The 26,258-nt window shown below is 41.1% G+C and overlaps 2 protein-coding genes across 5 annotated transcripts in view; one reads left to right on the forward strand and one right to left on the reverse strand.

The window, feature by feature from the left end:
* Nfat5 (nuclear factor of activated T cells 5) overlaps positions 1 to 10,731 on the forward strand; it is a 116,728-nt gene extending 105,997 nt beyond the window's left edge. The window contains exons 13-15 of the mRNA XM_010612349.3: positions 8 to 2,482; positions 3,074 to 3,317; positions 3,769 to 10,731. Coding sequence (XP_010610651.1) covers positions 8 to 2,482; positions 3,074 to 3,309 — 2,711 coding nt within the window. The 3' untranslated portion in view covers positions 3,310 to 3,317; positions 3,769 to 10,731. The remainder of the gene's footprint in view (positions 1 to 7; positions 2,483 to 3,073; positions 3,318 to 3,768) is intronic.
* A 4,110-nt stretch (positions 10,732 to 14,841) lies between these two features.
* Positions 14,842 to 26,258, reverse strand: part of Nqo1 (NAD(P)H quinone dehydrogenase 1) — a 12,574-nt gene continuing 1,157 nt past the window's right edge. The window contains exons 1-7 of one of the 4 annotated variants that reach the window (XM_033757968.1): positions 24,451 to 24,752; positions 24,205 to 24,348; positions 21,797 to 21,964; positions 21,579 to 21,709; positions 17,393 to 17,506; positions 16,874 to 16,975; positions 14,842 to 15,712 (exon numbers count right to left, since the gene is read on the reverse strand). In XM_033757968.1, coding sequence (XP_033613859.1) covers positions 15,407 to 15,712; positions 16,874 to 16,975; positions 17,393 to 17,506; positions 21,579 to 21,709; positions 21,797 to 21,905 — 762 coding nt within the window. In that variant the 5' untranslated portion in view covers positions 21,906 to 21,964; positions 24,205 to 24,348; positions 24,451 to 24,752 and the 3' untranslated portion in view covers positions 14,842 to 15,406. Of the gene's footprint in view, positions 15,713 to 16,873; positions 16,976 to 17,392; positions 17,507 to 21,578; positions 21,710 to 21,796; positions 21,965 to 24,204; positions 24,349 to 24,450; positions 24,753 to 26,258 lie in introns of those variants that run through there. The other 3 variants (XM_033757967.1, XM_033757969.1, XM_010612350.3) reach the window with 3 other exon arrangements.

Raw genomic sequence — 26,258 nt, forward strand, 5'->3', positions numbered from 1 at the left:
AAGACAGTTGGATCAACTCAGCAAACTTTAGAAAATATCTCTAACATACCAGGAAATGGGTCCTTCTCATCACCATCATCTTCTCACTTACCTTTGGAAAATGAAAAACAGCAGCAGCTTCAGTCCAAGGCATTTAACACAGAAACGCTGACTACCATCCAGACACAGGACATCTCACAGCCTGGGACCTTTCCAGCAGTTTCTGCCTCTAGTCAGCTACCTGGCAGTGAGGCACTACTCCAGCAGGCTACCCAATTTCAGGCAAGAGAAACTCAGTCTAGAGAAGTATTACAGTCAGATGGTACAGTAGTTAACTTGTCCCAACTAACTGAGGCCGCACAACAACAGCAGCAGACACCACTACAAGAACAAGCACAGACTTTACAGCAGCAAATTTCATCAAATATTTTTCCCTCACCAAGTAGTGTGAGTCAGCTACAGAATACTATTCAGCAGTTGCAAGCAGGAAGTTTTACAGGCAGTGCTACTAGTAGCAACAGTGGAAGTGTTGATTTGGTCCAGCAGGTTTTAGAGGCACAACAACAGTTATCTTCAGTTTTATTTTCTGCTACAGATGGTAATGACAATGTTCAAGAACAGCTCAGTGCAGACATTTTTCAACAAGTCAGTCAAATTCAAAATAGTGTAAGCTCTGGAATGTTTTCTTCAACAGAGCCAGCTGTCCACACCAGGCAAGATAATTTAATACCTGGAAGAGCTGAAAGTGTTCGTCCACAGACTGAAAGTGCATTGTCTAATCAACAGCAGCAACAGCAGCAACAGCAAGTGATGGAACCATCAGCTGCAATGGTGATGGAAATGCAGCAGAGTATTTGCCAGGCAGCTGCCCAAATTCAGTCAGAATTATTCCCTTCAACTCCTTCAGCAAATGGAAACCTTCAACAGTCTCCAGTTTACCAGCAGCCTTCTCACATGATGAGTGCGCTCTCTGCCAACGAGGACATACAAATGCAGTGTGAATTGTTTTCTTCTCCTGCAGTTTCTGGCAGTGAAACTTCTACAACCACCACACAGCAAGTTGCAACCCCTGGCACTACCATGTTTCAAACACCAAGTTCAGCAGATGGAGAAGAAACTGGAGCACAAGCAAAACAGATTCAGAACAGTGTCTTTCAGACCATGGTCCAGATGCAACATAGTGGGGACAGTCAGCCTCAAGTTAACCTTTTTTCATCTACAAAAAGTATGATGAGTGTTCAGAATAGTGGTACCCCCCAACAAGGTAATGGTTTATTCCAGCAAGGGAATGAGATGATGTCACTTCAGTCTGGGAGTTTTTTGCCACAGCCTTCTCACTCACAGACTCAACTTTTCCATCCTCAAAATCCAATTGCTGATCCTCAGAATCTTACCCAGGAAACTCAAGGTTCTATTTTTCATAGTCCGAATCCTATTGTCCACAGTCAAACATCTACACCATCCTCTGAACAAATGCAACCTCCAATGTTTCACTCTCAGAATACTATTTCTGTGTTGCAGGGCTCTTCAGTTCCACAAGAACAGCAGTCACCCAACATATTTCTTTCCCAAAGTCCTATGAATAATCTTCAAAGTAACACAGTAGCCCAAGAAGAACAGATTTCATTTTTTGCACAGAACTCAATTTCTCCACTTCAGTCAACATCAAACACTGAACAGCAAGCTGCTTTCCAACAGCAATCTCCAATATCACATATCCAGAGCCCTATGCTATCCCAAGAACAGGCTCAACCTTCCCAACAAGGTTTATTTCAGCCTCAGGTCCCACTGGGCTCCCTTCCACCTAATCCAATGCCTCAGAACCAACAAGGAGCAATTTTCCAGGCACAGCACTCAATAGTGGCCATGCAGAGTAGTTCTCCATCTCAGGAGCAGCAGCAGCAGCAGCAGCAGCAGCAACAGCAGCAGCAACAGCAGCAGAACATTTTATTCAGTAATCAGAATACCATGGCTACAATGGCATCTCAAAAGCAGCCACCACCAAACATGATATTTAGCCCAAATCAAAATCCAATGGCTAGTCAGGAGCAACAGAACCAGTCTATTTTTCACCAACAAAATAATATGGCCTCAATGAATCAAGAACAGCAGCCCATGCAATTTCAGAATCAGCCCACAGTTTCCTCACTTCAGAACCCTGGTCCTACTCCATCTGAGTCTTCACAGACCTCCTTGTTCCATAGCTCTCCTCAGATTCAGTTGGTACAAGGGTCACCTAGTTCTCAAGAGCAACAAGTCACACTCTTCCTCTCTCCAGCATCCATGTCTGCCTTGCAGAGCAGTATAAGCCAACAAGACATGCAACAGTCTCCTCTTTATTCCTCTCAGAACAACTTGCCTGGAATCCAAGGAGCCACATCTTCACCTCAACCACAATCTACTTTATTTCACAACACTGCAGGAGGTACAATGAACCAACTACAGAATTCTCCCGGCTCCTCTCAGCCGACTTCAGGAATGTTCTTATTTGGCATTCAGAATAGTAAGAAACTTAATTTCTCATTACTCAATTGAAATGATTACATTATTATTTCAGAAGCAAAATACAGTAGTTTTAAGGGCATAGATTTTAGTTGTAATTCTACCAATTAAAACCTGAGATCTTGGACAATTTAGTTGACCTTTATAAGCCTAACTTTCCATATTATAAAATAGCAATAATATTATATACTTGACAAGCCATTGGGAGGATCAAATGTGGTAATGTACAAAAATGCATGTGTTTGACATTTTAAGGTATAAACGTGAAAGGAAAATAGAATGACAGATAATATCTCAGCCAACTAAAGTAAATAGCTTGTGAGGTGGTAGGCACCTATCTCTAATGTTCATTTATCAAGGAAGAATTAAATAGGAGTTAGGATGATATCTAAGAAAAGTTGTACTTTTATAGTACTTAGAAGAAACCTAAGATAAATTCCACTATCATTCTGTAAAAATCTTTTTATCAGACTGTCAGGTGCCTCACTTTTGATAATATATTGGATAAGCACAGTAACGAATTTCCCCTGGCAATTAATTTTCTTATGAATCATAACTAATCATGTAGCTTTTGTTTTCAATGTCTCCGCAGACTGTAGTCAGCTTTTAACCTCTGGACCAGGTGCATTGCCAGAGCAGTTGATGGCCATAAGTCAACCAGGCCAACCACAAAATGAGGGGCAATCATCTGTGACAACACTTCTGTCTCAGCAAATGCCAGAGAATTCTTCACTGGCATCCTCTATAAACACCAACCAGAACATCGAAAAGATTGATTTGCTTGTTTCTTTGCAAAACCAGGGGAACAACTTGACTGGCTCCTTTTAACTGGATATGTAAGTATTACATTTTTGCTTCTTAGAGAAAAGCATCTGTACATTTTTTTCTTCTTACAGATTTTGGTTAATTTAAAGCACTGCTTAGACTATAATTTATTAAAATATTGATTTCTCACAGGATGGTAAATTACTCTGAATCATAGCGTATGGTCATAATATTAATATTGAGCATTCCTTTTGGCTCTAAGCTTTCTTTTCCTAGAAATAACAGAAATCTGATGAATGCAAATTATTTCCCTCATACTATATGTTGGATATGATCATGCCTTATTTCTCTTTTCTTTAAGAGATATTTAGTGAGAAAAGTATGTGGAAGAATAAATATAAAACTCTACTTACAGTCCTGTAATATACTTTGGGATCTTTAAGGGAGACACAATTTATAGATACTTTCTCTTCTTAGTTAGTTATATTAAATTTTTCTTTTCTTTCTTTTTTTTCCTCTCAGAATTTTCTTGGGGAAAAATCGTGGTTCCAGGACGTCCTGAGATCTTGTGGTTCCGTGAAGCTTACTGAACTATATTACTTAAAAAAAATATATGAAAAACTGAGTATATGGGTAGATTTTATTCTTACTGCAAAAGAGCACACCTGTGCTGCCTATTGCAGTAATTAGATACCAATGTTAACATCTTCGTATTTTATATTCCTAATGACAGTGATGACTGGGAATCTTTGAATTTCTAACTGACAGGATTAATTGTTGCCATTTTCCCGGGCACAGTTTCTTTAAAAGTGCAGTTTAAATTCAAAGTTGTAACACTCAGTTGTTATTGCTATTAGAAAATAATATTTGTTATGTTTACTTTAGATCGTTATTTTCTTTCTTGCATTATTTTAGTCACACAAAGGTTTATGGAAAGGTGAAGTTCATTAATAACTAAAGCTGTGACTTTTTTAAATAAAAGTACAGCTGTTGGATAAAGTGAAGGAATCTTTCAGTTTTTATGGAGAAATTGAAGGGGTAACATTCTGACAAACTGTATTAAGAACTCTACACAAATTAGAGGACTCTGGATTAAACACAAAAGCAGATAATATACTTTACAAAACTGGGGATGGCTGGAATGCTGTTGATATTATTTTTCAGAGAGTTAGTTCTCTATTTCTACTAAGGTTTAGCCATAACTGTGTAGAAAAATCATTATTTTGCGCTATGAAAAATTAAGGAAGTAATACATGGTAAATTATGTTCTGATAATCCTCCTACAGTTGTAACTGACAGTAATTTAATCTGTATTCTTCTTAATCCAGTCTTAGGCTGGAATTCCCTTTTATATGCATCTCTTATTTTCCACTTCCTCTTCACTTCAGTTTAGACAACTATTAATATACTACTGTGACCCTGTAGCAACTTAAAGGGAAAGGCCACTTTGACCCAGGGTGACCTAGCAACTCTGCAGCACAGGGCAAGGAGTGCTCTTTCTGAATTATTGGGAGCTGATTCCTGAGAGAACAATTCGTTTCACCACACATACCCTGCCCCTGTGAACGGTGCTGTTCTGAAGTCTTTAAAATTTTCCCTCTAATAAAAAACAGTATACATTTTCATTTGAAAAACAAAGGCAAACTAAAATTTCTTGAAACATTACTTTTCCCTGAGCTGCAGTGAATATAATTCACTTGTCACCTCAGTGCTTTAAAGTTAAAGAGGTCACTTACCTGATGGCTCCCCCAAGCCTTAGGCTTTACAGGGTCATATCATTGGCTTAAAATGAAGTATACTAACTTGTGTTACATCTATAAAGAGCAAAATAACACACTCCAGAACTTGCAGATGTAGCGTTAGTTATACAGTTTTGGGTGTTCTTGCCACCCATGGGATGCCTGCTTCTAACTACCACCTGTGTCAAGATATGTGCTTATGTCTCATTTTCCTTTGGGCATGTGGAAAGCTGTCAATGCAGTGAAAGGCCAAGTGTGTGTGTGTGTGTGTGGCTTCTATGTACTGATAAAAAAAATTGGTATCCTTGTCCATTTATTTTTTAAATGTACAAAAAATAGCCTGTTAATTGTTGTTGGAAGCTACTTTTCTGTTCAATTTTTTTTCCCCTCTTCCTATCCTATACATTTAGTTGAGCTGTGTGGAATTGTGGTGTTGGTTTTGTTTATATAGCTAGATTTTATCCTTTCTGTGATGTCTTCCTTTGATCTTTGAATGTGCTATTCTTCTGTTGTTCTTTTTATTCTCTTCTATACTTCCTCCCATTCCCCACCCTTTCTTTTTCTTCTCTCTCTCTCTCTCTCTCTCTCTCTCTCTCTCTCTCTCTCTCTGAGAGGCATTGAATTACGTTTTCAGTAGTACAGGCTTCTTGCCGATATGAAGGGAACTTTTCAGAAAGAGACCTACTCTAGGTCATTTAATTTTGAATACAGTTTTCAATCGTTCAAGTTTTGGATGGTTTATATCTAATGTGTGTTTCATTTTTTTGGAAAGCTATATTTTGTATTTAGGAAATGGTATACTATTTTGCTATTTGTACTGAGTGAGTACATTGGCATAAATATAGAAATTTATATATATACATATATATAAACTATTCTTTTTTGCCACACATTTTTGTGGTAAATTTGTGAGTTTGTCTGATGTTCTACCACAACGTGGCGTCTGATAACAGTGAGGGGGGGTTTGTTATGTCTTTATTGAGTATTTAAGTACTTTTTGAAACAAATGACCTGTTCATCTGTAGCCATTCCATCAGGCAGTTCTTGAGGGTATTAGTGGGCCAAAGGCAGATTCCATTGTGTTTGCTGGATCTTTTACTCAGCAAAAAGTTAATGAGTGAGGAAACCTATTGAGACAGTTGTGTCAAGTGGTGTTTCACAAGAATGAGCCATTCAGTCTTTGCTCACTATGTATTTAATATTTTATTATTGTTATTGTTAATTGGCTTTCTGTATTCTATACCTTTTATTTATAAAAACACTAAAAAATCCCATGTTTGTAATTTTAATAACATTTTCCCCATCTTGTAATATCCAAGAGCTACTTTATAAATTCTCTAAACAAAAAGTATTTTTCTCAGTATATCTTCTTCCCTGTCCCAGTCAGGAAAAATTACCCAATATAGTTCAGGTTATGAGAAGGATCATCCACACAATCCAGTGCTTCAGTTTTAAAATGTAAAACTCTGACCCTAGAAGGCTGCCTATATTGTCAGAGAAAGCAAACCCAGCAGGTATTAAAAAAAAAAAAAAAAAACTACACGTTTATTTCTGAATTTTCTTCTGAGAGTACATAGGATACCTTGTCTATTTGTTCAAGATCCAATCAGAATGTATGTTAATACTATACCATGTATGGTGACAATAAGACTGGCTTGTGTGGTGCTTCTGTTCTGTGGTTTAGCAAGAGGTTTATGCTTACAAAATACTGATTGGCAATGCCAAGTTACTGGGACCAATTTTCTGTTTTATAATATCTTGGTTTAGAACAGAGCTTACACCTGAACTGTAGTGGTTTGATTGGATGGAGGCATAAAATCCAATTTTTATTCTCATAAATTTTATGGTCATTTATACAAGGGCTGTGATATGCTTCCATATTCTTATTCAATAATGATAGTTTTTTGTTCTTGGTTTTTTGTTTTTTAACATTATTAAATGTTCCTTACCCCTAAAAGTCAATGTTAAGTTCAACATTCTGAATATATGATTTGGTAACAAAGAGTATTTGTCTTTTTATTGAAGAGTTAGTTCAGTGGTTGATATTTATGCTAATAATGCAGTTTCCTAATTATTGTTACAAGTTGCAGCTGGAAACTGTAGAAAACAGTGAGCCAGCAAAGGCCTTGGAAATAACAATATATTAATTTATGGCAGAAAGACCAAAATAAACTGTGAACCACATTTTTTTATGGTGTTACATTCAATTATTCTTGCTTTCAGCAACTCACACAAATACTTGGAGCTTATCGTCTGTCTGTCTCTGTCATTCTATGTGAATTACTCCTTATTATCATTCCATTTTATATCTGCACCAGTTGAAGATAGTTAGAAGTCATATTTTGCTTCTGAGTTTTATCATATTAATTAGTGTGATAAGATGCCATGTTATTTAGCCAATGGAAACCTGTTTTACCCAGTCTCCCTAGAACAGGTTTTAAAGGGCTTTGTTCCCTATAGAAGCGGTTTTTGTAAAGGGGCCAGCTGGCTGGCCTGCCTGCCTGCCTACCAGCCTGTCTTCCTCTCCGTCCTCCCTTCCCTTCCCATTCTTCCCTCTCCTCCTTCCTACCCTCTTATTTTCCTTCCATCCTAATTTGCTTTTTTAAAAAATATAATGTGCTTGAAATTTCATTATAGTGTATTTCTTGCTCATCAAAACCTTGGCTAATCTATCTACCTATGAAAAATGTCAAAGGAAGATGATGTCCCTTCAGAACTAGGACAATTCATTCCTTTTGACCTTTGAAGCCATTATAAATGCTTGCTTTAGAAAAGTAAAATCATAGATATTATCAACAAAGACCAGAATAAAGTGATTTACTAATTAAATTTAGCATGATTGTAAATATTCATTAGGAGCAATCTGATAATTTTTCATCTTCCTGGTGAAATTTTCTGGCCTAGTATCTATTTCTTAACTGATTATTTAAAACTAATTGGAAATTATATGTAACCTGTTAGCATTACCCTGCATCTTGACCATAGGTTTCATCCCTAACCAAGACAATCATTTTATAACTGCATGTCTTTGGCTATTAGGAAAGACCTAATGAAAGGAAGACTGTAATCCAGCAGATAGATTAAAGGAATAACTCAGGACTGTGTATTGATCAGTGGTACAGCACCTGCCTAGCATGTTCCAGACCCTGGGTCTCATCCCTAACATTACCAAAAAAAAAAAAAAAAAAGAAACTCAGTATATACCCTAGTAAGTGGATTAGTAGAGTCTCCTGACCTATATCTTTAAAAAAGAGGTTTTCCCTTCTGCCTATTTGTGTCACTAGAACTAAATTGTAGAGATTTTTTTCATAATGAGTAGTAAATATCAGAATAATCTGCTTATCGTATGTGAATTACCCCAGTGCTCTTATTACTTTTTAAACCTCTTTATTTTCATATTATTTTGTCTCATTTATTAATAAAATTCTGTTTTTACTCCACTTGCTCTTTCAGGAGATTTTTTTTACATCAGTGTTTTATATCTAGATTAAATGTGTATGGAAAAGTGCCTTTTTACCATGGTAGTGCCCCTTTCTTATTTGGATTTTCACTATTGCCAAAAACATGTAAAGAACTGGTTTTTTATTAAGTCCCAATTTTTACTTCATAAATTCCTTTGTCTTAAGAATAGTAGGAGAGGTGTGCATTGCTAGAATTTGTCCTTAGAGGAGAGTAAGTAAAACTTGACTGGTTAGGCTTTTATAAATTAAGTATAAGTTTGTCTTCATTTCAACTAACAATAAATTTTACCTTACTACTAGTGAATTTTATACTGTGTGTGAGATGATGTAAACAAATGGATGGGTGGTAAATTTCGGGAAGGAACTGTAAAACATCTTTTTATGACCTTAATGAGATGAAAATAAATCACTAAAACATAGGTTAGGTAAGGCCTGATGGTGTCAGTTTTTCTATGGCAAAGCAGTTCATCATAGTGCACTTCTTGCCCAATAGAGTCTCAGTAATTTGCCTGAGAAAACTAATGTCAGGGCCAGGGATTTTGCTCAGTGGTGCCACTACCAGTCTCGCAAGTGCAAGGTCCCAAGTTCAATCCCCGGGACCAAAAACAAACAAACAAAACTAATGTCAAAGAATATATGGAAAAAGTTATAGCTGAGTCTTTTTAGACCTAAGAAAATAATTTTTTAAAATCAGATGTAGTTGGATTGAGAGTCTTTCTGGGTTTGTTAATTTTGCTTTTGTTTTCCATCCCCTCGCTACAGGGATGGTGCTTGTAGAAAAGGCCATCAGCAGCAGTTTGGGACTGTAGTACCTTTGTGATAGAGTTCTGCCTTCCACATGGCAGAGATTTTTTGACTGTTAATGGCACTGAAGACTACAACCTTTATGCAATATTCTTAATACCCTGTTGACATTTTGCACTTTAATCATTCCAAAGTAGCCAGAAATACTATAGAGTAATGATTCTTTCCTAATGAATGCATTTTAACTATTTTGAATACTGTGCCCCTTTTTAATTTGGATATATGACTTGATATTAGTGTTAATGTGTATATTCTCTAAAATGACTTTATAGTGGGACTTACAAATGTATAAAAGGGAAATTATTGCACTTTAACAAATAATTTTAGAAACATTAAAATGTTACTAATCTGTATGTTTGAGAATTAAAGCCCATTCCCCTTCCTATACATTTTGTGTCATATATGTAAGAACATTATAGTATAAACTTTTCTACATGTAAACCAGTGGTTCTTAAAGTATGGTCCTCAACCACCAACTAGCATCAGTGTCAACTGGAAACTAGTTAGAAATGCACATTCTTGGACCTTATCCTAGAGAGACTGAAATGGAGTCGAGCAGATTGTTTTAACAAGCCCTCCAGGTGGTTCTGATGCACACTAAAGTTTGAGAACCTTGGTGTAAAATATATCTAGTGAGAGCAAGAAAGTTTCTTTTCCTACTCATGGAGATAAGATTATACACTGTCCTTTATATAAATTCAGTTTAGTCGGTTATCTATAATCATGTATTAGCAGTGATAATTTATTTTCAGTACTGCCTGAGAAATACATGTATTTTACATACATATACAGTTAATCTGGTTATTCACAATTCAGTTAACTTAGTTTGGCATTTTCCTACCACTTACTAAAAGTTTACATTAAATGACGAATTTAAATATATAGGTGCAATGTTCAATATTTCTTTGGTTACCACATTGAAGTAGCTAAGATCATTGATGGGTGCTAACTTCTCCTGTTTATCCATAATATGGGTACATTGTGGGCAGTGTAATACAAGCTTTCTTTTCATTGCATCTTACTTTATTAGCAGACCACAATTTTGTTGTGGCTAGATCAACTCTTAGAACAGAATTATCATTCCTCATAATTAAATTTATATCTGAAATAGTAAATAAGATGGCTGGCCAGGCTCACCCAACACCTTATGTAATTTCTTCTTTTAATAGATAACACTTCTTTCAATGCAGCTTGCTTCATACAAGAATGTTGCGGTAGAAATATAGACATCCTTGGAGTTTATGCTTCAGATAAGAGTTATTTACTAAAATAAAAAACAAGATAATGAATTATATAATTTGGGCATTTTTCCCTTCTCAGTTGTTAGCATCATGGAAAATGTAAACTAGCCACAGGATAAATAGATTTATTCATTTTTATTTCCTTGTCTATTCAGTACTTCCATAACTATTCTAATCTATTGTTTACAAATCACCAGTTAATTAACTCATGAAAGAAAAAATTCACTTTTCAGATTAGAAGTAAGTGCATAATCATTTTCTAAAAATCACCACTGCTATCCTTCCTATTAGCGGTGGAAGTTTAAGTGGCTTATTCTTCAAGCTTTGGTGCTAGTGAATTCATAGGCAAATTATTGGGAAATGCTCTAGTTACATTCCTCGTTTCTTATTCCCTTTTCCCTACTTTATTGAATAATACTGTATATTCCTAACTCAAAGAATTTTACCCTGATTCTTCTCAACCGCAGTTTTTAATAACCTCCTTTAAAATTTGTGTGTTTAACCCTATTACCCCTACTTGCTTATTCTGATCCATTCTTTCCCCTCACCCTTAGAAAGAATTTGCCTGATTTGTAGAGACTGCTTGCTTCTTATTATTTTTAGCTAGTGCACCTCAGGACAAGTGTACACACACAAACACACACATAAGCCGGGCGTGGAGACCCTATCTCAAAAAAACACACACGTAAAAGATCTCAGATGTGTGAGAATGGGGTTAGAATCAAACTTCTTTGTCCAACAAAGAATTGTCCTTGCAGGGCGTGGTGGTGCACACCTGTAATCCCAACACCCCACCCCACCCCCGGAGGCTGAGGCAGGAGGATCATTGTGAGTTCGAGACCAGCCTGGACTACATAGTAAGTTCCAGGTCAGTCTCAAATATAAGTGAGACCCTGTCTCAAAAAAACCAAAAAAAAAAAGAAGAAGAAGAAGAAGAACTGTCCTCAACAAGTGTGGTGGCCCATGCTTGTAATCCCAGCACTGGGAGACTGAGGCAGCAGGTCACTATAAATTTAAGCCCAGTCTGGATTCCACAGTGAGTTCACGCCCAGCCTAAACTTCATAGAGAGACCCTGTCTCAAAACAAAAAACAACTGTGTTGAATTGGAGTGGTCATGACCTAACTAGTAACAGGCTGATTCCAAAAAACTTGCTCATTTCTTTTGCTCTAATGAATGTGCCTACTCACCTGCTTCCCTTGCTTCCAGTGATAAGCTCCAAGTGATTGCTACTTTTTTGACAACTTTGTACTATTTGATTCATGTCTTATACTTAATCTTTTAGTAAGTATGCTATGAATAGTTCATTAATCTGTTCTCAAGTGGTTTAGCTATCTTTCTGCCATTTTAATTTTTTATTAACTTTATTTGCTTGAGCACACTGATCAACCACTGAACTGCCTTCTGTTGTCCTGCAGTGATATAAAGGTTACATTTTTGTGTATATGGCTTTCATGGTAGGGATTTCAGAGCACTGACACCAGATATTTTGAGTTTGTTCTCTGGGGGAATTTCATTTGCATCTATGTTTTTAGCTATCTGTGATAACTTGTTAAATATTAAAAAGATATTTTGCTTCTATTTGAACATTTGTATACTCGCAACTATATTTCTGTAAACAGCTGCAGTCAAAAATAAAACATTGAAAGTTTTCATTTTGCAGTAGGTTGTTTTTTTTTCAAACTTTGAGCTCATGCACAGGTGTGCAATGCCCTTTGGTCGATTTTGAGCAACATGAGTATGCAGCTGAAATTATATCATTTGGAGTGATGAAATGCAGAAATCTTTTTGAATAGTTTTGTGCTTGCCATTTTGCCAGGTACAATGATATGTGATACATTATGCCATACAGAATAAAAAGTGAGAATGAATCATTATTGTTCTACTTAGTTTGAGTGTTTTTGTGTTAATAAAGTAGTATAAACACATTCAGGTGCTCCTGCCTGCAGTGCTGCTCCTTCAGATGGAGAGTGTCCTCACTGACAGCCTCACTGTAAGAGGTCCTTGCTTAATCATGGCCGTATGGGAGTGGTCTCTCTTGATTGCTTTTATAAAAAACTGGGGGAGGTGGGGTGGGATTTACCTCAGTGGTTCTACTGCCTGCCTTGCAAGTGCAAGGACCTGAGTTCAATCCCCTGCACCCTCCCCAAAAAAAGAAAAGTCCCAGTTCTACCACTTTAACCTTGCTTTTCCTTCCTAGCATTTTCACCATGGAACACATTTGATCATTTAAATTTCTTTTCTTTCTTTCTCTTTTGTACTGGGGATTGAACTCAGGCCCTTGCAAGGTAAGGCGGCAGAACCACTGAGCTAAATCCCTGGCTTTATCATAAATTTCTTCATAAGACCAAGCAAGCATGGCAGTGCACACCTGTGATCCCAGCACTTTGGGAGGCTGAGGCAGGAGGGTTGCTTCAAATTCAAGGCCAGCCTGAATTAGAGGAAGAAACTGTCTCAGAAATCCTAAAAATAAATAAATTTCTTCACAAGAATTCAGCTCCATGAGCACAAACCCTTGGTTCATTGCAGTGTCCCTGTTGCCCAAAAGAGCGCCCAGCCTGTTCACTTGGATACAGCTGAATAAATACTGCCCCAAGGTACTTGCTGCACAACATTATGTGTTGTTTTGTTTTTTCTTCTTACACTCTTTTTCGTGGCTCTTTTTAATGTCCTTGAACCCATTCAAAGTCTGAGTGGTTTGTTCTGTAGAAAGCTTAGTGACCCATGATACCTAAAAGCTTCAGCCATGATTTTTTACTGATTCCTCTGATCCCATCTCCACCAGAATGTCCCTAATGTCTCTATCACAAGCTTCACTGGTATCTGTCAATGTGTATGGGTCTGTTTGGTGAAAATGCAATTTTTTTTAATTTGTAATTTTCAGAAATTTACACAAAAGTGAAAATGAAGGCAGCAGAAAATACTTTGAAACAAACACCCAGCTATCTGTTATTGTGGATGTTGAGGCAAAACATCCAGTAGCTAGACAGCACCCCATGAACAGGATCCTCCTGCCCAACCCAGTGCCACCCTTTCTTTGGCAGGTAAGAGACTGCAATTTTTAAGCCACTGACTTACTGGGCTTTGCATTTCTTATTTTCTTGTAATGCACCACAAGAGGGCAGTCTTTCACCATATTCTACCCACAGTGGGAAGGCACACATTTTGAGAATTGAAATGGAAAATTCAAGTACTGTGCCAAAATTGGGGCCTAGGGCTGTAGTTTACTAGTAGAGCACTTGCCCACCATGTGAAGACCCTAGACTCAATCCCAGCACCAGAATAATAATACTATGCCTAAATTGTTTACCAAAATTAATAAAACTCTAGACCTACAACTTTATCCCAGAAATTGTGTGATCAAAACATCACTTAGCCAAGAATGCACATCACATTAAAGCGTACACATATTTAGTCAGGCGTGGTGGCGCATGCCTATAATCCCAGCACTTGGGAGGCTGAGGCAGGAGGATCGATGTGAGTTCAAGACCAGCCTGGGCTACATAGTTCCAGGTCAGTCTCAACTACATAGGGAGACCCTGTCTTTTAAAAAAAAAAAAAAAAAAAAAAAAAAAAAAAAAAAAAAAAAAAAAGCATACATGTCTTTAGTCCCAGCACTGTGAAAGGCTGAGGCAGGAAAATCCCAGGTTTGAGCCTAGCTTGGGCCCCTTAAGACCCTGCCTCAAAAATTATAAAAAGGAGCCAGGTGTGGTGGCACATGCCTGTAATCCCAACACTTGGAAGGCTGAAGCAGGAGGATCACTGCAACAGGACTGATCTGTGCTACATAGTTTAGCCTACATAGTGAGACCCTATCTCAAAAAATATATATAAGTAAGGGAAGGGGATATAGTTCAGTGCAAAGGCCCTGGCAATCCTCAGTACTAGGATGGGGATGAAGGTGATCAGTGGAAAGTTGTTGGTTTAGCAATGATACAAAAAACTTTGCAGCAGTTTATGTAGATCAGAAATAAGGTTTTCATTTGTTTTTGTGAAGTTTACTGTTGTTTTCTGGTTTTTTTGAGACAGTTTCACTATGTAGCCCAGGCTGGCCTTGAACTCATGGCCATCATCCTGCTCAGCCTTGAGAATTTATAGGTATGTGCTACATCTGGCTGTTTTTAAGCATTGAAATTACAGTTTTCTTGAACTCGGTGTACTAGAAGAGGATTGTGGATGTTGGTTTACTTTCTTGAAAACATTAAATTAGAAGAGTGAAGGGCCAGGGGTTTGGCTCAGTGGTTCTGCTGCTCTGCCTTGAAAGCACAACAGCCCGAGTTCGATTCCTGGTACCGCCCCCCCGCAAAAAAAATTAAAAAACAAAACTAAATTAGAAGAGTGAGGTAAAAAGACTTTTATTAGTTACTCATTTCAAGGCATCTGTGTGTACTGTACATACACAAGTTGAAGGAAGAGTAATAATCATGTCAAGCATTCTACTCATTTCTAGTAAATGAAACCAGTACTTAATCATAAACGAACATGACTTTTTAAAAAGTTACCTTAAGCCGACGGTCAGTCACTTCTTTCTCTAAGCAATTCCCTTCTTCCATAAACCGTACAGAGGTAATTAAAATAGATGACTGTAATGTTAAATACTGCCTAGCCAAAGCTAGCCCTAAAAAATGCAATTAAATTGTGTAGATGACCTTAAAAAAAATTTATAGCATCTTTCTGGAAACACCTCTGCCTGCTTTGCATCCCAGTTGGCCTCTGGCACCCAGATTCTGGCTATATGCCAAGACATCAATAGTAAAAATTTACATTCAGTAATAAAACTTTCCTCTGTAGTCTGTTCCTTCTTGAATTCATTTCTTGTGAGGAAAAGAAAAGATAAAAAAGAAAAAATCTTTAAAGAAAATCAAGGAAGCTGAAAAAATACTAGATTAGATTACATGTTAGAAATCAAGTCCATCTTATTTTCTGGCTTTGACCTGGTTGTCAGTTGGAATGGGCTTGCCCAAATGATGGCCCACAGAAAGGCCAAATGTCTTGTTTTTCTGCTCATCTTGTACCGCCTTTTTCATTAAGAATCCTGCCTGAAAGCTTAGGTCAAAGAGGCTGCTTGGAGCAAAATATAGTGGTGTCTCATCCCAGATTCTCTCCAGGCGTTTCTTCCATCCTTCCAGGACTTGGGTTCGGACATCCAGTGGAGTGTGCCCAATGCTGTATGTCAGTTGAGGTTCTAAGACTTGGAAGCCACAAAAATGCAGAGTGCCACTCTGAGGGATAAAAGCCACAGAGGTAAATCACAACCCTGTGCAATTGGTACTATAAACAAACACCAAAAGTTGGTCAGGGCTTCCCAGTGAGCCCCCCACTAAGGGACCTGGCTACACTAGATCATTTCTTAAATCGTCTAGGGTTCTTAGAGTGTGTCAGGATGTGGCAGAAAACTAGAGAAGCCTGGGGAAATTGGGTCATCTGGACAGAATCAGAGGGCAGATGCACTAATCCTTGGCTAGGAGGCACTGACATCTGACCATGTGCACACAGGAGAATTCGTTCAGTTTTATTCTTTCACCTGCCCACCATCATAGCTGTTACCTATTTTAGCCTACTCAGCAGTACTCTTTTATCTCTCTCTTTTTTTTTTTTTTTTTTTTTTTTTTTTTGTACTGGGGATTGAACTTGGGTCCTTGCACTTGTGATGCAGGTGGTGGCACCACTGAGCTAAATCTCCAGCCCTAGCTAAATTAATAAAACCTTGAAAGTGTGCCAACTTGGCTCTTCTGCCAAAAGTTCTATTACATTAGGGAAAATTTCAGCTTCTCAGCAGCTGACGCTTGCCAAGCCATGCAGATGTGCATTTCTCTGCCTCTCCACATAAGGAGATGAGTCTTTAAAATTGTCCAGGGCTCACATGGTCTGTGAGGCTGTACTAGACTAATGGAGGAAGCCAGGAAGCTTAGAGGGAGGTCTGAGTCATCTGGAGGGAACCAGGGCCCCAGGTTATGTAAATCAAGGGGCAGGTGTACTAGTTGTTGCTTAGGAGACAGTGATATCTGACCATGCTATTAACAGGTCTGGAACGGCAGGCAAGTTTCTGAAGGAAGTGCCTGGTAGTTGTGAATCATTACTATGCTTTTTTGTTTTTCTTGGGGGTACTGGGATTGAACCCTGAGCCTTCTCAGCCACATTCCAAGACTTATTTTTTATTTTGAAACAGAGTCTTGCTAAGTTGCCCAGGCTGGGCTCAAACTTGTGATCCTCTTGTCTCAGTCTCCTGAATGGTTAGGATTACAGGCCTGTGCAAGTACTCCTGGCTATCACTCCACTGTAATCTTCACATCTGAGTAGTTCTCAGCTACTGTCTGGAGGTTTTGGACCTTGTGGAAGCTCAATTAATGAAGTCCCCTGAAGGTTCGTTGAGAATGAGGTACCTGAATTGGCCAGAGCAAAATGTTCACGTCCCCATGGATACCCTGGGGAGAGTACATGGAGCCGCTGCTACCAGTGGTGATGGAAAGCACAGCCTTTTTATTCTGGGAAAGGAAAAACAAGCTTCGTCACCCCACCACTCCCTGGCCACAGCAAATTAATGAACCAGCCCCAGGGAAAAGGACACGCCAGTCGTTTTATTTGCTGTTTACATTATCTCATACTTTGTCTCCTGTGAGGCATAGAGCATGACTCTGCAGAAGTTCCAGCCTAGAAGTCCACAGACAGCAAGTCAGGGGCAGGCCATGAGCCCCACGTGCCTGTGTATGGCCAACAGGTCAAAGCTGTCACTGTCACCAGAATCAGTGATGGCTGATGGCTGCCCCTGTGGAGTTACTTGTTTTTCCCTATCTCCCCACCGTGCTAGGCATACAGTAGTGTCTAGTTGTACTCAAAACTCTGTCTCTAAACAGAATCTACCCAGAATCCAGCTGTTAGGAAACTCAGAATTGGTCACCCACCTTGAAAGGCCCCTTGTCGTACATGTCAGCATATGTGTAGGCAAACCCTGTTATGAACACTCGATCAAACCAGCCTTTCAGAATGGCAGGAACTCCACACCACTGCATTGGGAACTGTGGGACAGAAGACATCGAAGACTCAGATCAGGGACAGCTCCCCTCCCCCCACCCCCAAGCATAGAAAGTGGCTTAGGGTGCTTAGCGGTGCCCATGATGTCACCATGAAAGGAACCCAGACAGGCCTTTTATCATCCCTCAGGAGGAGTTAGCATGTTTAAGAAAAGTGAAAGACTGAGAATACAGATCCAGGTAGGGAATTTGCTTAGCCTGTATGAGGCCTCCGCACAAGTTGGGTCCTCAGCACCGAAAAAACAACAAAAAGCTGTGTTTGACACTACATGCCTGTAGTCCCAATTACTCTGGAGGTTGAGGTAGGAGGATAGCTCAAACCCAAGAGTTCAAGACCAACCTAGGCAATATAGCAAGACCCTGCCTCAAAAAACAAAAAATGAATAAAAACTAAGCCAGGCATGGTGGCACACACCTGTGCTACCAGCGCTGGGAGGCAGAGGTAGGAGGTTCACAGTGTAACACATTCACGATGTGGCTATAATTCATATGTCTTGCTTCTAGGTGACTTGAACCACAGGTCATACATGCATGGCTGTCCTATCGGGCAGCATGGAATAGTCCCATCGGATGGTACAAGCCGCCCAATGGGACTGTCATGTGTTAACACCAGTGGTCTAGCTGGTGGGATGTGTTTATGGGAACTTTTTTATTTTTTTTTTTTTGAGACAGTGTCTCTATGTAGTTCAGTCTGACCTTGAACTCTGTATGTAGCCCAGGGGGCCTTGAACTTGTGGCATTACTCTTGTCTCAGCTTCCTGATTACAGGTATGTGCAGGCATGTGCCACCATGCCTGGGCCCATTCTGGGGCATTTAGCAAGACCTTGTCTCAAAATATAAAAAGGCTGGGGATGTAGCTTAATCTGGCTTAATCCCCAATACCACTTAAAAAAAAAAAAAAAAAAAAAAAAAAAAAAAAAAAAAAAAAAAAAGGAAAGAAAAAAGAAATACATATGGCAGCATCCAGCTCACCGAATAACAAAAAAGAAAAAATTATTTTCCTTGTCCAGCCAAATCAGAACTCCAGTCTGTGCCTAAAAATATAAATATTGGCTGGGTCTGAATAAAGCCACATGAAATAAGATTCCTCTGAAATCACATTTGGTAGCAAAGTCTATAAATAGTTAAGATTGCAGATAAGTTGTCTTCAGTGTGTGATGCCTAAACATTTTTCAAGAGTTTAAGTTAATACCTATAGTACCAAATATGCGATTGTCCCCTGTGTACATGGATATAAAACCCTATCATTTAGAATAAACAAAAGCAAGGGTGGTGATTTATTTAGCTCAGTAGCACCACGCCTGGCAAATGCAAGGTCATGGGTTCAATCCCCGGTACCGATAGATAGATAGATAGATAGATAGATAGATAGATAGATAGATACATGCACTCAAAATTGTGTGTGTGTGTATGTGTGTGTGTGTGTGTGTGTGTGTGCATGTGCGCGCATGTGACTGGTTTATCGGAATTCTTATGACAAAATCTTAGCTGGGTGTGATGACTCAGGCATACAGTCTCAGCTTCTGGAGAGGCTGAGGCAGGAGAACTGCAAGTTTGGGGCTAGCCTAAGCAATTTACCAAGACCTTGTCTCAAAGTTAAAAATGAAAATGGCAGGGATGTAACTAGCTTCAATCCCTGGTACTACAAAAGTAGGAGGAGGATTTGTAGAAAGCTAATTGTAATAGCCTTCTCTAATATTTAAAGAATTAAGCCAGGCATGGTGGCACATGCCTGTAATCTCAGCGCTCTGAAGGCTGAGACAAGAGGATCACCATGAATTCAAAGCCAGTCTGGGATACATAGTTCAAGGCCAACCTGAACTGCATAGCAAGACCATCTCTCAAAAAAAACAAAAAGACTTTTAAAGGGTTGCCGGTTTACAGAAAAGGGACTACAGGGCTCAGAAAACACACAGGATTGACAGCAAGGTTTATAGTTGCACCCCAAATCTGCCACTTATTTGACACATGACCTTTGCTACACAAGCCGCACAGCTTTTCTGTTTCATTTGTCTCATCTGTGAAAAGATGAGCCAGGGGGTCCTTGAGTAGCTTCTCACATCTCCTATCTCTGATTCTCTTAAGGACAAGGGGCCAGATCTGCAGCTGTTAGCGTCAGAGTGGGTTTGTTTAGGCCAGGAGATTTGGTCCCCTGTGAATGTTCTGCATTCAGAGCTGAAAACAGAACTGGCTGGCTTGGAGGTATTAAATGTACTGGTGCTAGGGCTGTAGCTCAGTGGTAGAGCACGTGTTAGCACCACCAGAAAGTCTGCTGTCTCTCAAATTGCTCTTGGAGAAGTGAGATCAATGAGCAGAGAGCCATTCCTGACAGTTCCTTGGTATGAACTGACGCGCTCCTTTTTTTTTTTTTTTTTTAACCGCATATTTCTTTCTCAGGACACTTTCTTTACATGTTCAAAGACTGCCGTAGCGCATTGATTTTGCTAGAATAAGGCCTTGTCTGTGACCTGTCAGAAAACTGTGATCATAAACATATGAATCTGCAGTGTTTACACTGTCCTCCATGTGCTGTTTGGCAGCACACAATCTGCACAGTTATCCTGACAGTGAAGACAACTTACACATCCAATAGAAGCTAAAGACCAAGATCATTTCCAATTCTACAATAGTGATTCAGAGATGAATCTGCTGAAAGAACTGAAAGCTGCTTCTGCTGCTGCTGCCTTGGCCGTATAATAAGATACAGTAAAAAAAAAAGAAAAAACCGGCTAAGCTGGACATGGTGGTGCACACCTGTAATCCCAGCACTTGGGAGGATGAGGATCACTGTGAGTTCCAGGCCAGCCTGGGCTACATAGTGAGCTCTCAAAGCCAGTGTGAACCACATAGTGAGATCCATCTCAAAAAACAAGCAAATGTGGATCAACACAGATCAGTGATGGCGAAACTTTTAGAGCTTTCAATGATACAACAGCCCACTGCAGCATGAATGCCATAGGCTCACCACCACTGACACAGATCAAATTGATGAATGGCTTTTTGGTTTGTTTTTATTTTTCTGAGGCAGGTTCTTGCTATGTCGTGGTCTTAAACTCACTAAGTGGCTCAGGCTGACCTCACACTTGTGGCAACCCTCCTGCCTCAGCCTCTTGAGTATAGGTGTGTGCCAACCACACCTGGCCTCAGTGTAGATCAAGGAGACATTGTGTACAGCTCATTGGCAGAACACGTGCCTACCATGTGTGAGGCCCTTGGTTCAATCTCCAGCACTACAAAAGCGAAAAACAACAAAACAAAACAAAAAAGACATCTGTTGGTCACTGGCTAATTCTTGTGGCACTGATTCATAGCCACAGGCCTGAGAGTCGGAGAAGGAACTTTAAAAAAGGACTGGACGCTTTGCAGCTGGCTGAATGACTGCCAAAACTACAGCCTGTACCACCTTCCTTGGGGAGTGTGCAAAGCCATGTACACTCCACGCTCAACACCACCACCTGGGACTGGGGCTGTAGCTCACTGGTAGATCGCATGCCTGGCAGGCCTAGCCCGCCCTGAGTTCAATCCCCAGTACCTGCAGGAACAAAGAAAAGCCCGGTGGGAATTGGTAGCTGCAAAGTCATTGGGAACAGCCTGGCATTTACAGAGAAGACGACTGTCAGGATGCACACACCGCCCCAGTATTCTCTGCTAAATGGGGAGAAGGCCGTAGGGTGTGCTCGGACAAACTACGCAGGGCCAGCCCCCCTCAGCTGGGACACTGTCTCACAGGTCACGCCACAAACCGGGCCGCTCAGAGAGGGGGCATAATCAACTGGATAAGAACTATGAGTCTGTTTTTGTTTTTTTCTTTCTTTTGCTTGTTTTGAGATGGAGTCTCCCCATGTAATTCGGGCTGGCCTTGAACTCACAGCAATCTTCCTGTCTCAGCCTCGCAAGTACTGGCATTCCAAGTGTGTGGCTCCATGCCTGGCTAATGCTGCAGCTTTGAGGCTGTCACCCGTATTTACAGAGAATGCAGCAGAGTGGTGACTAATCAAGACCCCACAGGTGATGAGGTGACTAGACACCGCTTCCGATGTTCTGCCCCTGCCATACCTGAAATATCACAAGGTCCGCAGCTTCCAACTTCTTCTGCTCAGCCACAATATCCGGGCTCAGGCGGCTTTCTTTATAGGCTAGAGCGGTCTCATCAGAATACTGAAACTTCTCAGGGTGCTTCAGTGTACCTGCCAAGGGGAGCAGAAGAGATTGAGGCCAGAGACCGAGGCTCAGCCCACAGGCAGGTGGTTCCACGGAGCGGGCAGGGCTCCTACCTGTGATGTCCTTTCTGGAAATGATGGGATTGAAGTTCATGGCATAGAGGTCAGACTCGGCCACCTCCCATCCCGTCTTCTTCAGAGCCTCTACAGCGGCCTCTTTCATGGCATAGTTGAAGGACGTCCTCTCTGAGTGAGCCAGGATGATCAGTGCTTTCCTGGTGACTTAGACACACACAAGGCACATGGAAGAGACCCAGCCCAGGCTGAGTATCCCTTACCCTAAGGAACCTTTAGATGTTTTCAGATTTCAGAGTTTTTCAGATTTTTTTCAGAGTCTCACTTGGTAGTTCAGGCTGACCTGGAACTCACTATGTAGCCAGGCTGACCTTGAACTTGCAGCAATCCTTCTGCCTCAGCCTCCCAAGTGCCGGGATTACAGGTGTGCACCACTGATATAGGTGTGTGGCTAATTTTGGACTTTCTGCTTAGGGATGCTCTGCCTGTACCAACCAGCAAAGGTTCAGCTTCAGGAGAGCTGGGGGCCATGAAGGAAGAGGTGACTGTATCATATCATACACTGGGTTATTGCAGTCCAGCTGTCCATCTGCTGCTGAGTACCACAGACTGGGACGTTTAAAACCAAGAAAGACTCACTCTGCAATGACCTGTGACATCACTGCACTAATCCACGAACAGCTTAATCCATTCATGAGGGCAGAGCTTTCAGGATTGAACCAATTACATCTTGTAGGTCCTCTTCTACTTCCATTCCTTTGTGTAGTACTGGGGATTGAACTCGGGTCCTTCACACTGAGCTATATCCCCAGTTTCATCCCCACACCCCCATTTAAAAAAATTTTTGAGACACGTCATTCAGACTGGCCTTGAACTCAATATGTAGCCCAGGCTGACCTCAAACTTGTGGGGATCCACCTGCCTCAGCCTACCAAGTGCTCAGATTATAGGTGTGTGCCACCATGCCTGCCTTTCTTAAATTTTAAGACAGGGGGCTGGGATTTAGCCTGCCTCCCAAGCACGCAAGGTCCTGAGTTCAATCTCCAGTACCAGAAAAAAAAAAAAGGACAAATAATATTGAGGGGGCCAGTGTGGTGGCACACGCCTGTGATCCCAGCACTTGGGAGGCTGAAGCAGGAGGATCCCCGTAAGTTCGAGACCAGCCAAGGATACACAGTGAGATCAAGGCCAGCATGAACTGCATAGTGAGACCTTGCCTCAAAAAAAAAAATAAATAAATAAATAAAGGATGCTGGGGATTTAGCTCAGTGGTTCTGCCACCTGCTTCACAAGCACAGGACCCAAGTTCAATGCCCAGTACAAAAATGAAAAAAGAAGGGCCAGGCATTTAACTCAGTGGCATTGCACCTGCTTTGCCAAGCACAAGGTCCTCAGTTCGATCCCCAGTACAATGTGTGTGTGTGTGTGTGTGTGTGTGTGTGTGTGTGTGTGTGTGTGTGTGTGCGTGCGGGGGCGGGGGGCTGTAAAGATTGTAGAAAAACCAGCATATTACCGATGGGAAGATGAATTGCCTCTTTGGGGAAAGCAGGCTGAATCTTTTAAATTTTCAGACATAGATTTTTGACCCAGCTCACTAATTTTAGGGAATCTATTCTATAGACTAAATATATAAGGATAGGTACCTCGCTGGCAAGCTGGGAGCCCTGAGTTTGATTCCTGGTACAAAAAAAAAAAAATCAGGTTATATAGGAACAAGGACATATACCGTACCATTCTTTTTTTTTTTTTTTTTTTTTTTTTTTGTACTGGGGATTGAACTTGGGACTTTGTGCTTGCAAGGTAGGCACAGTGCCACTAAGCTAAATCCTCAACCCTGCATCATTCTTTTCATAGCAAAACTTAGACAGAACCTGGTTGCCTACTTATGAGAAATATCTGAATAAACTGTGGCTCTATCCTCACTACAGGATTGGGAGAGGCATTGTTTTTGAGACAAGGTCGTGCTTTTATAGCCCAGTCTGACGGTGAACTCACTATCCCTCTGCCTCAGCCTCCCAAGCCCTGCAAATGCAACCACGCACCAGCTGGTTTGCTGCAGGATACTTTGTTACTAACAGAAAATGCAGAGGGACTGGCCTGTAGCTTTGGGCAGAGCATTTGCCTAGGATGCCTGAAGCCTTGAGCTTGATCCCTAGCACCAGGATTGGGGCAGCTCAGAAAGATGTGTGTGTTTTCCCCCAGTACCGAGGATCAAACTCAGGTGCTAGGGCAGGTGCAGTGCCGCGGAGCTAAATCCCCAGCCCTCCATTCTGTATCGTTAACTGATACAAAAGCAAGTGAATGTGAATCAGTTTTTCTTGAGAGAAGGAAGGAAAACTGCATATATATAGATATTGGTATGAGGCAAAAAAAAGGAATAATCACCGTAAATTATTAATTGTTTTAAACGAGATGGCAAAGAGGTAGTGGCAGGGAGAAAGACTTGCCTTTTTCTTGGACTTCCTCTTCAGTAGTAATAAAGCTGAACAAGCTTCACTTTGCAGTAACAGCATTTAACTGGGGCTGTTATGTGATGCTAGGCACTGCAGTAAGTACTTCCTTTCTTTTTTACTTGTCAACGACAGCCTGCCCTGGTGAGAATGACACCAAGTGTCAGGTGTCTCCAATGTTACAGTGTAAGCGGTGGGTCCTATAGGAGAGGACTGGGCCACGAGGGCTCCGTGCCGGCTCACCGGACTGAGGCCTTTATAAAGGAGCCCTGTGCGGCTGCCTGGCCAGCTCCTCCTGCCTGCCACCTGCTCCTTGGAGGATGCGGCTTTCACCAGATCACCGAACCTGAAGATGCCTGAGCTGGGACTTCCAGCCTCCAGAACTGTGAGGGTAAAACAAGTTCTGTTCTTTATAAGTTGATCACTCACGGTGTTGTTAACAGCAGCAGAAAACGGACCAAGACTAGGACTCTGGGGTAGATCCAATCAGAACGCAATGCTATGGGTAAGAAAACAAGGCCCAGGGCCTGGGGATTTAGCTCAGTGGTTCCACCGCCTGCCTCACAAGTGCAAGGGCCAGAGACTTCGATCCCGGTACAAAAAAAAAAAAAAAGAAAGAAAGAAAGAAAGAAAAGAAAACTAAGGCCTAGAAATGTAAATACCCAAGTTTACATACTAAGCAGTAAAGGCACGTTTAAGTTGCCAGTGCTCTTTCTGCTATACTAACCGCACCTGGCAGGGTCAAGCACAATGCAACCTTCTGTACACAGAACCCCGAACGTGTGGCTTTCTGCGTTGAACCTTGGACTCTAAACTAGAATTAAGTGGACTATCAGTTTAATGGTGATTCGGATGTTATGGGAGTGATTTGTCTGTTTTTGAGTGCCGTGGAAAGAGGAAAGTAATTAGCAAATTCTCACCCCTTTTCAATTCATGGGTTTAACACTATTGGGAGAAATATGACCCTTTTAGCTCTGATATGCATTTTCTTTGATTTACCTTTACATTATCAACACTAAACACTGCTTTGTCAGTTTTCTCTCTACTCACTGCGGCTATTAAGCATTTCCTGAGTGATGAAACAATAAACGCACTTCACAGAAAATAATCACGTCAGGATATCCACCGGGTACTCTGACTGCTCACCTTTCAAAAATTTTAAAAAGGGAGCTAGCTGGCACACACCTATAATCCCAGCTACCTGGGAGGCTGAGGTAGGAGGATTGAGCATTTGTGAACAGCCTGAGCAACTAGAGACCGTGTCTCAAAGAAATAAAGAGCCAAGGATTTAGCTTAGTGGTCCCGCCGCCTGCCTCCCAAGCACAAGGGCCTGAGTTTGATCCCCGGTACCAAAAAAAGAAGACAAAATTTGAAAATAAAAAATAAAGGGCTAGGGATGTGGTGGTAGTGTCTCTGGGTTTGATCCCCAGCATCATTTTTTAAAAACATGCATTTTTAAAGAACAGACACTTAAGAGTAATGAGAAGATTTACTACCTAAAGGTAATACTCCTGTTACTAGTTTCCACATCTTTTTTTCTTTTTTCTTGTCACTGGAGGAAGCTTTACTAGAACTCAAGGGGCAGCATGAACGTGGGGGGAAAAGAATGCTCACTGATCCGCGAAGAATACGCAGACTTTTCACTGCAGTCGGGATAAAAACACAGTAAAAGACAATGCAATGGGACGCAGGAGTCAGGAGAAGACAGAGGACAGGAGATCACATCGCGTATGGGTAGCCGGGCGGGCTCCAAGGTGCTGGGTGCGCAGGGCCCGGGAGGACGGATGGGAGGTCAGCACCGGGGCGGCAGCCAGGTGTGCGGTGGGACGCCGCTCCCCTAGCGCGGGCAGGGGCGCCCAGCGTGGGTGGACCTTGTTTTGGTCAGCGACAGAACGGTGGACGGAGGGGCTCTGAGGTCGGAGCGTCTGTGTTGGTGTGGAGGAGCGTCGCGGTGTTGCCGGAGCCTCCGGCCCTGTGGCTCAGCTGTCCGAGAAATACCTCAGGGCCTGGAGAGTGGCGTCTGGGTGGGTCCGGGTGGGCACGGGGTGGAG

The sequence above is a fragment of the Fukomys damarensis genome, unplaced genomic scaffold (assembly GCF_012274545.1).
Source record: "Fukomys damarensis isolate Sample0158 unplaced genomic scaffold, DMR_v1.0_HiC HiC_scaffold_32, whole genome shotgun sequence".
Classification (NCBI taxonomy): Eukaryota; Metazoa; Chordata; class Mammalia; order Rodentia; family Bathyergidae; genus Fukomys; species Fukomys damarensis.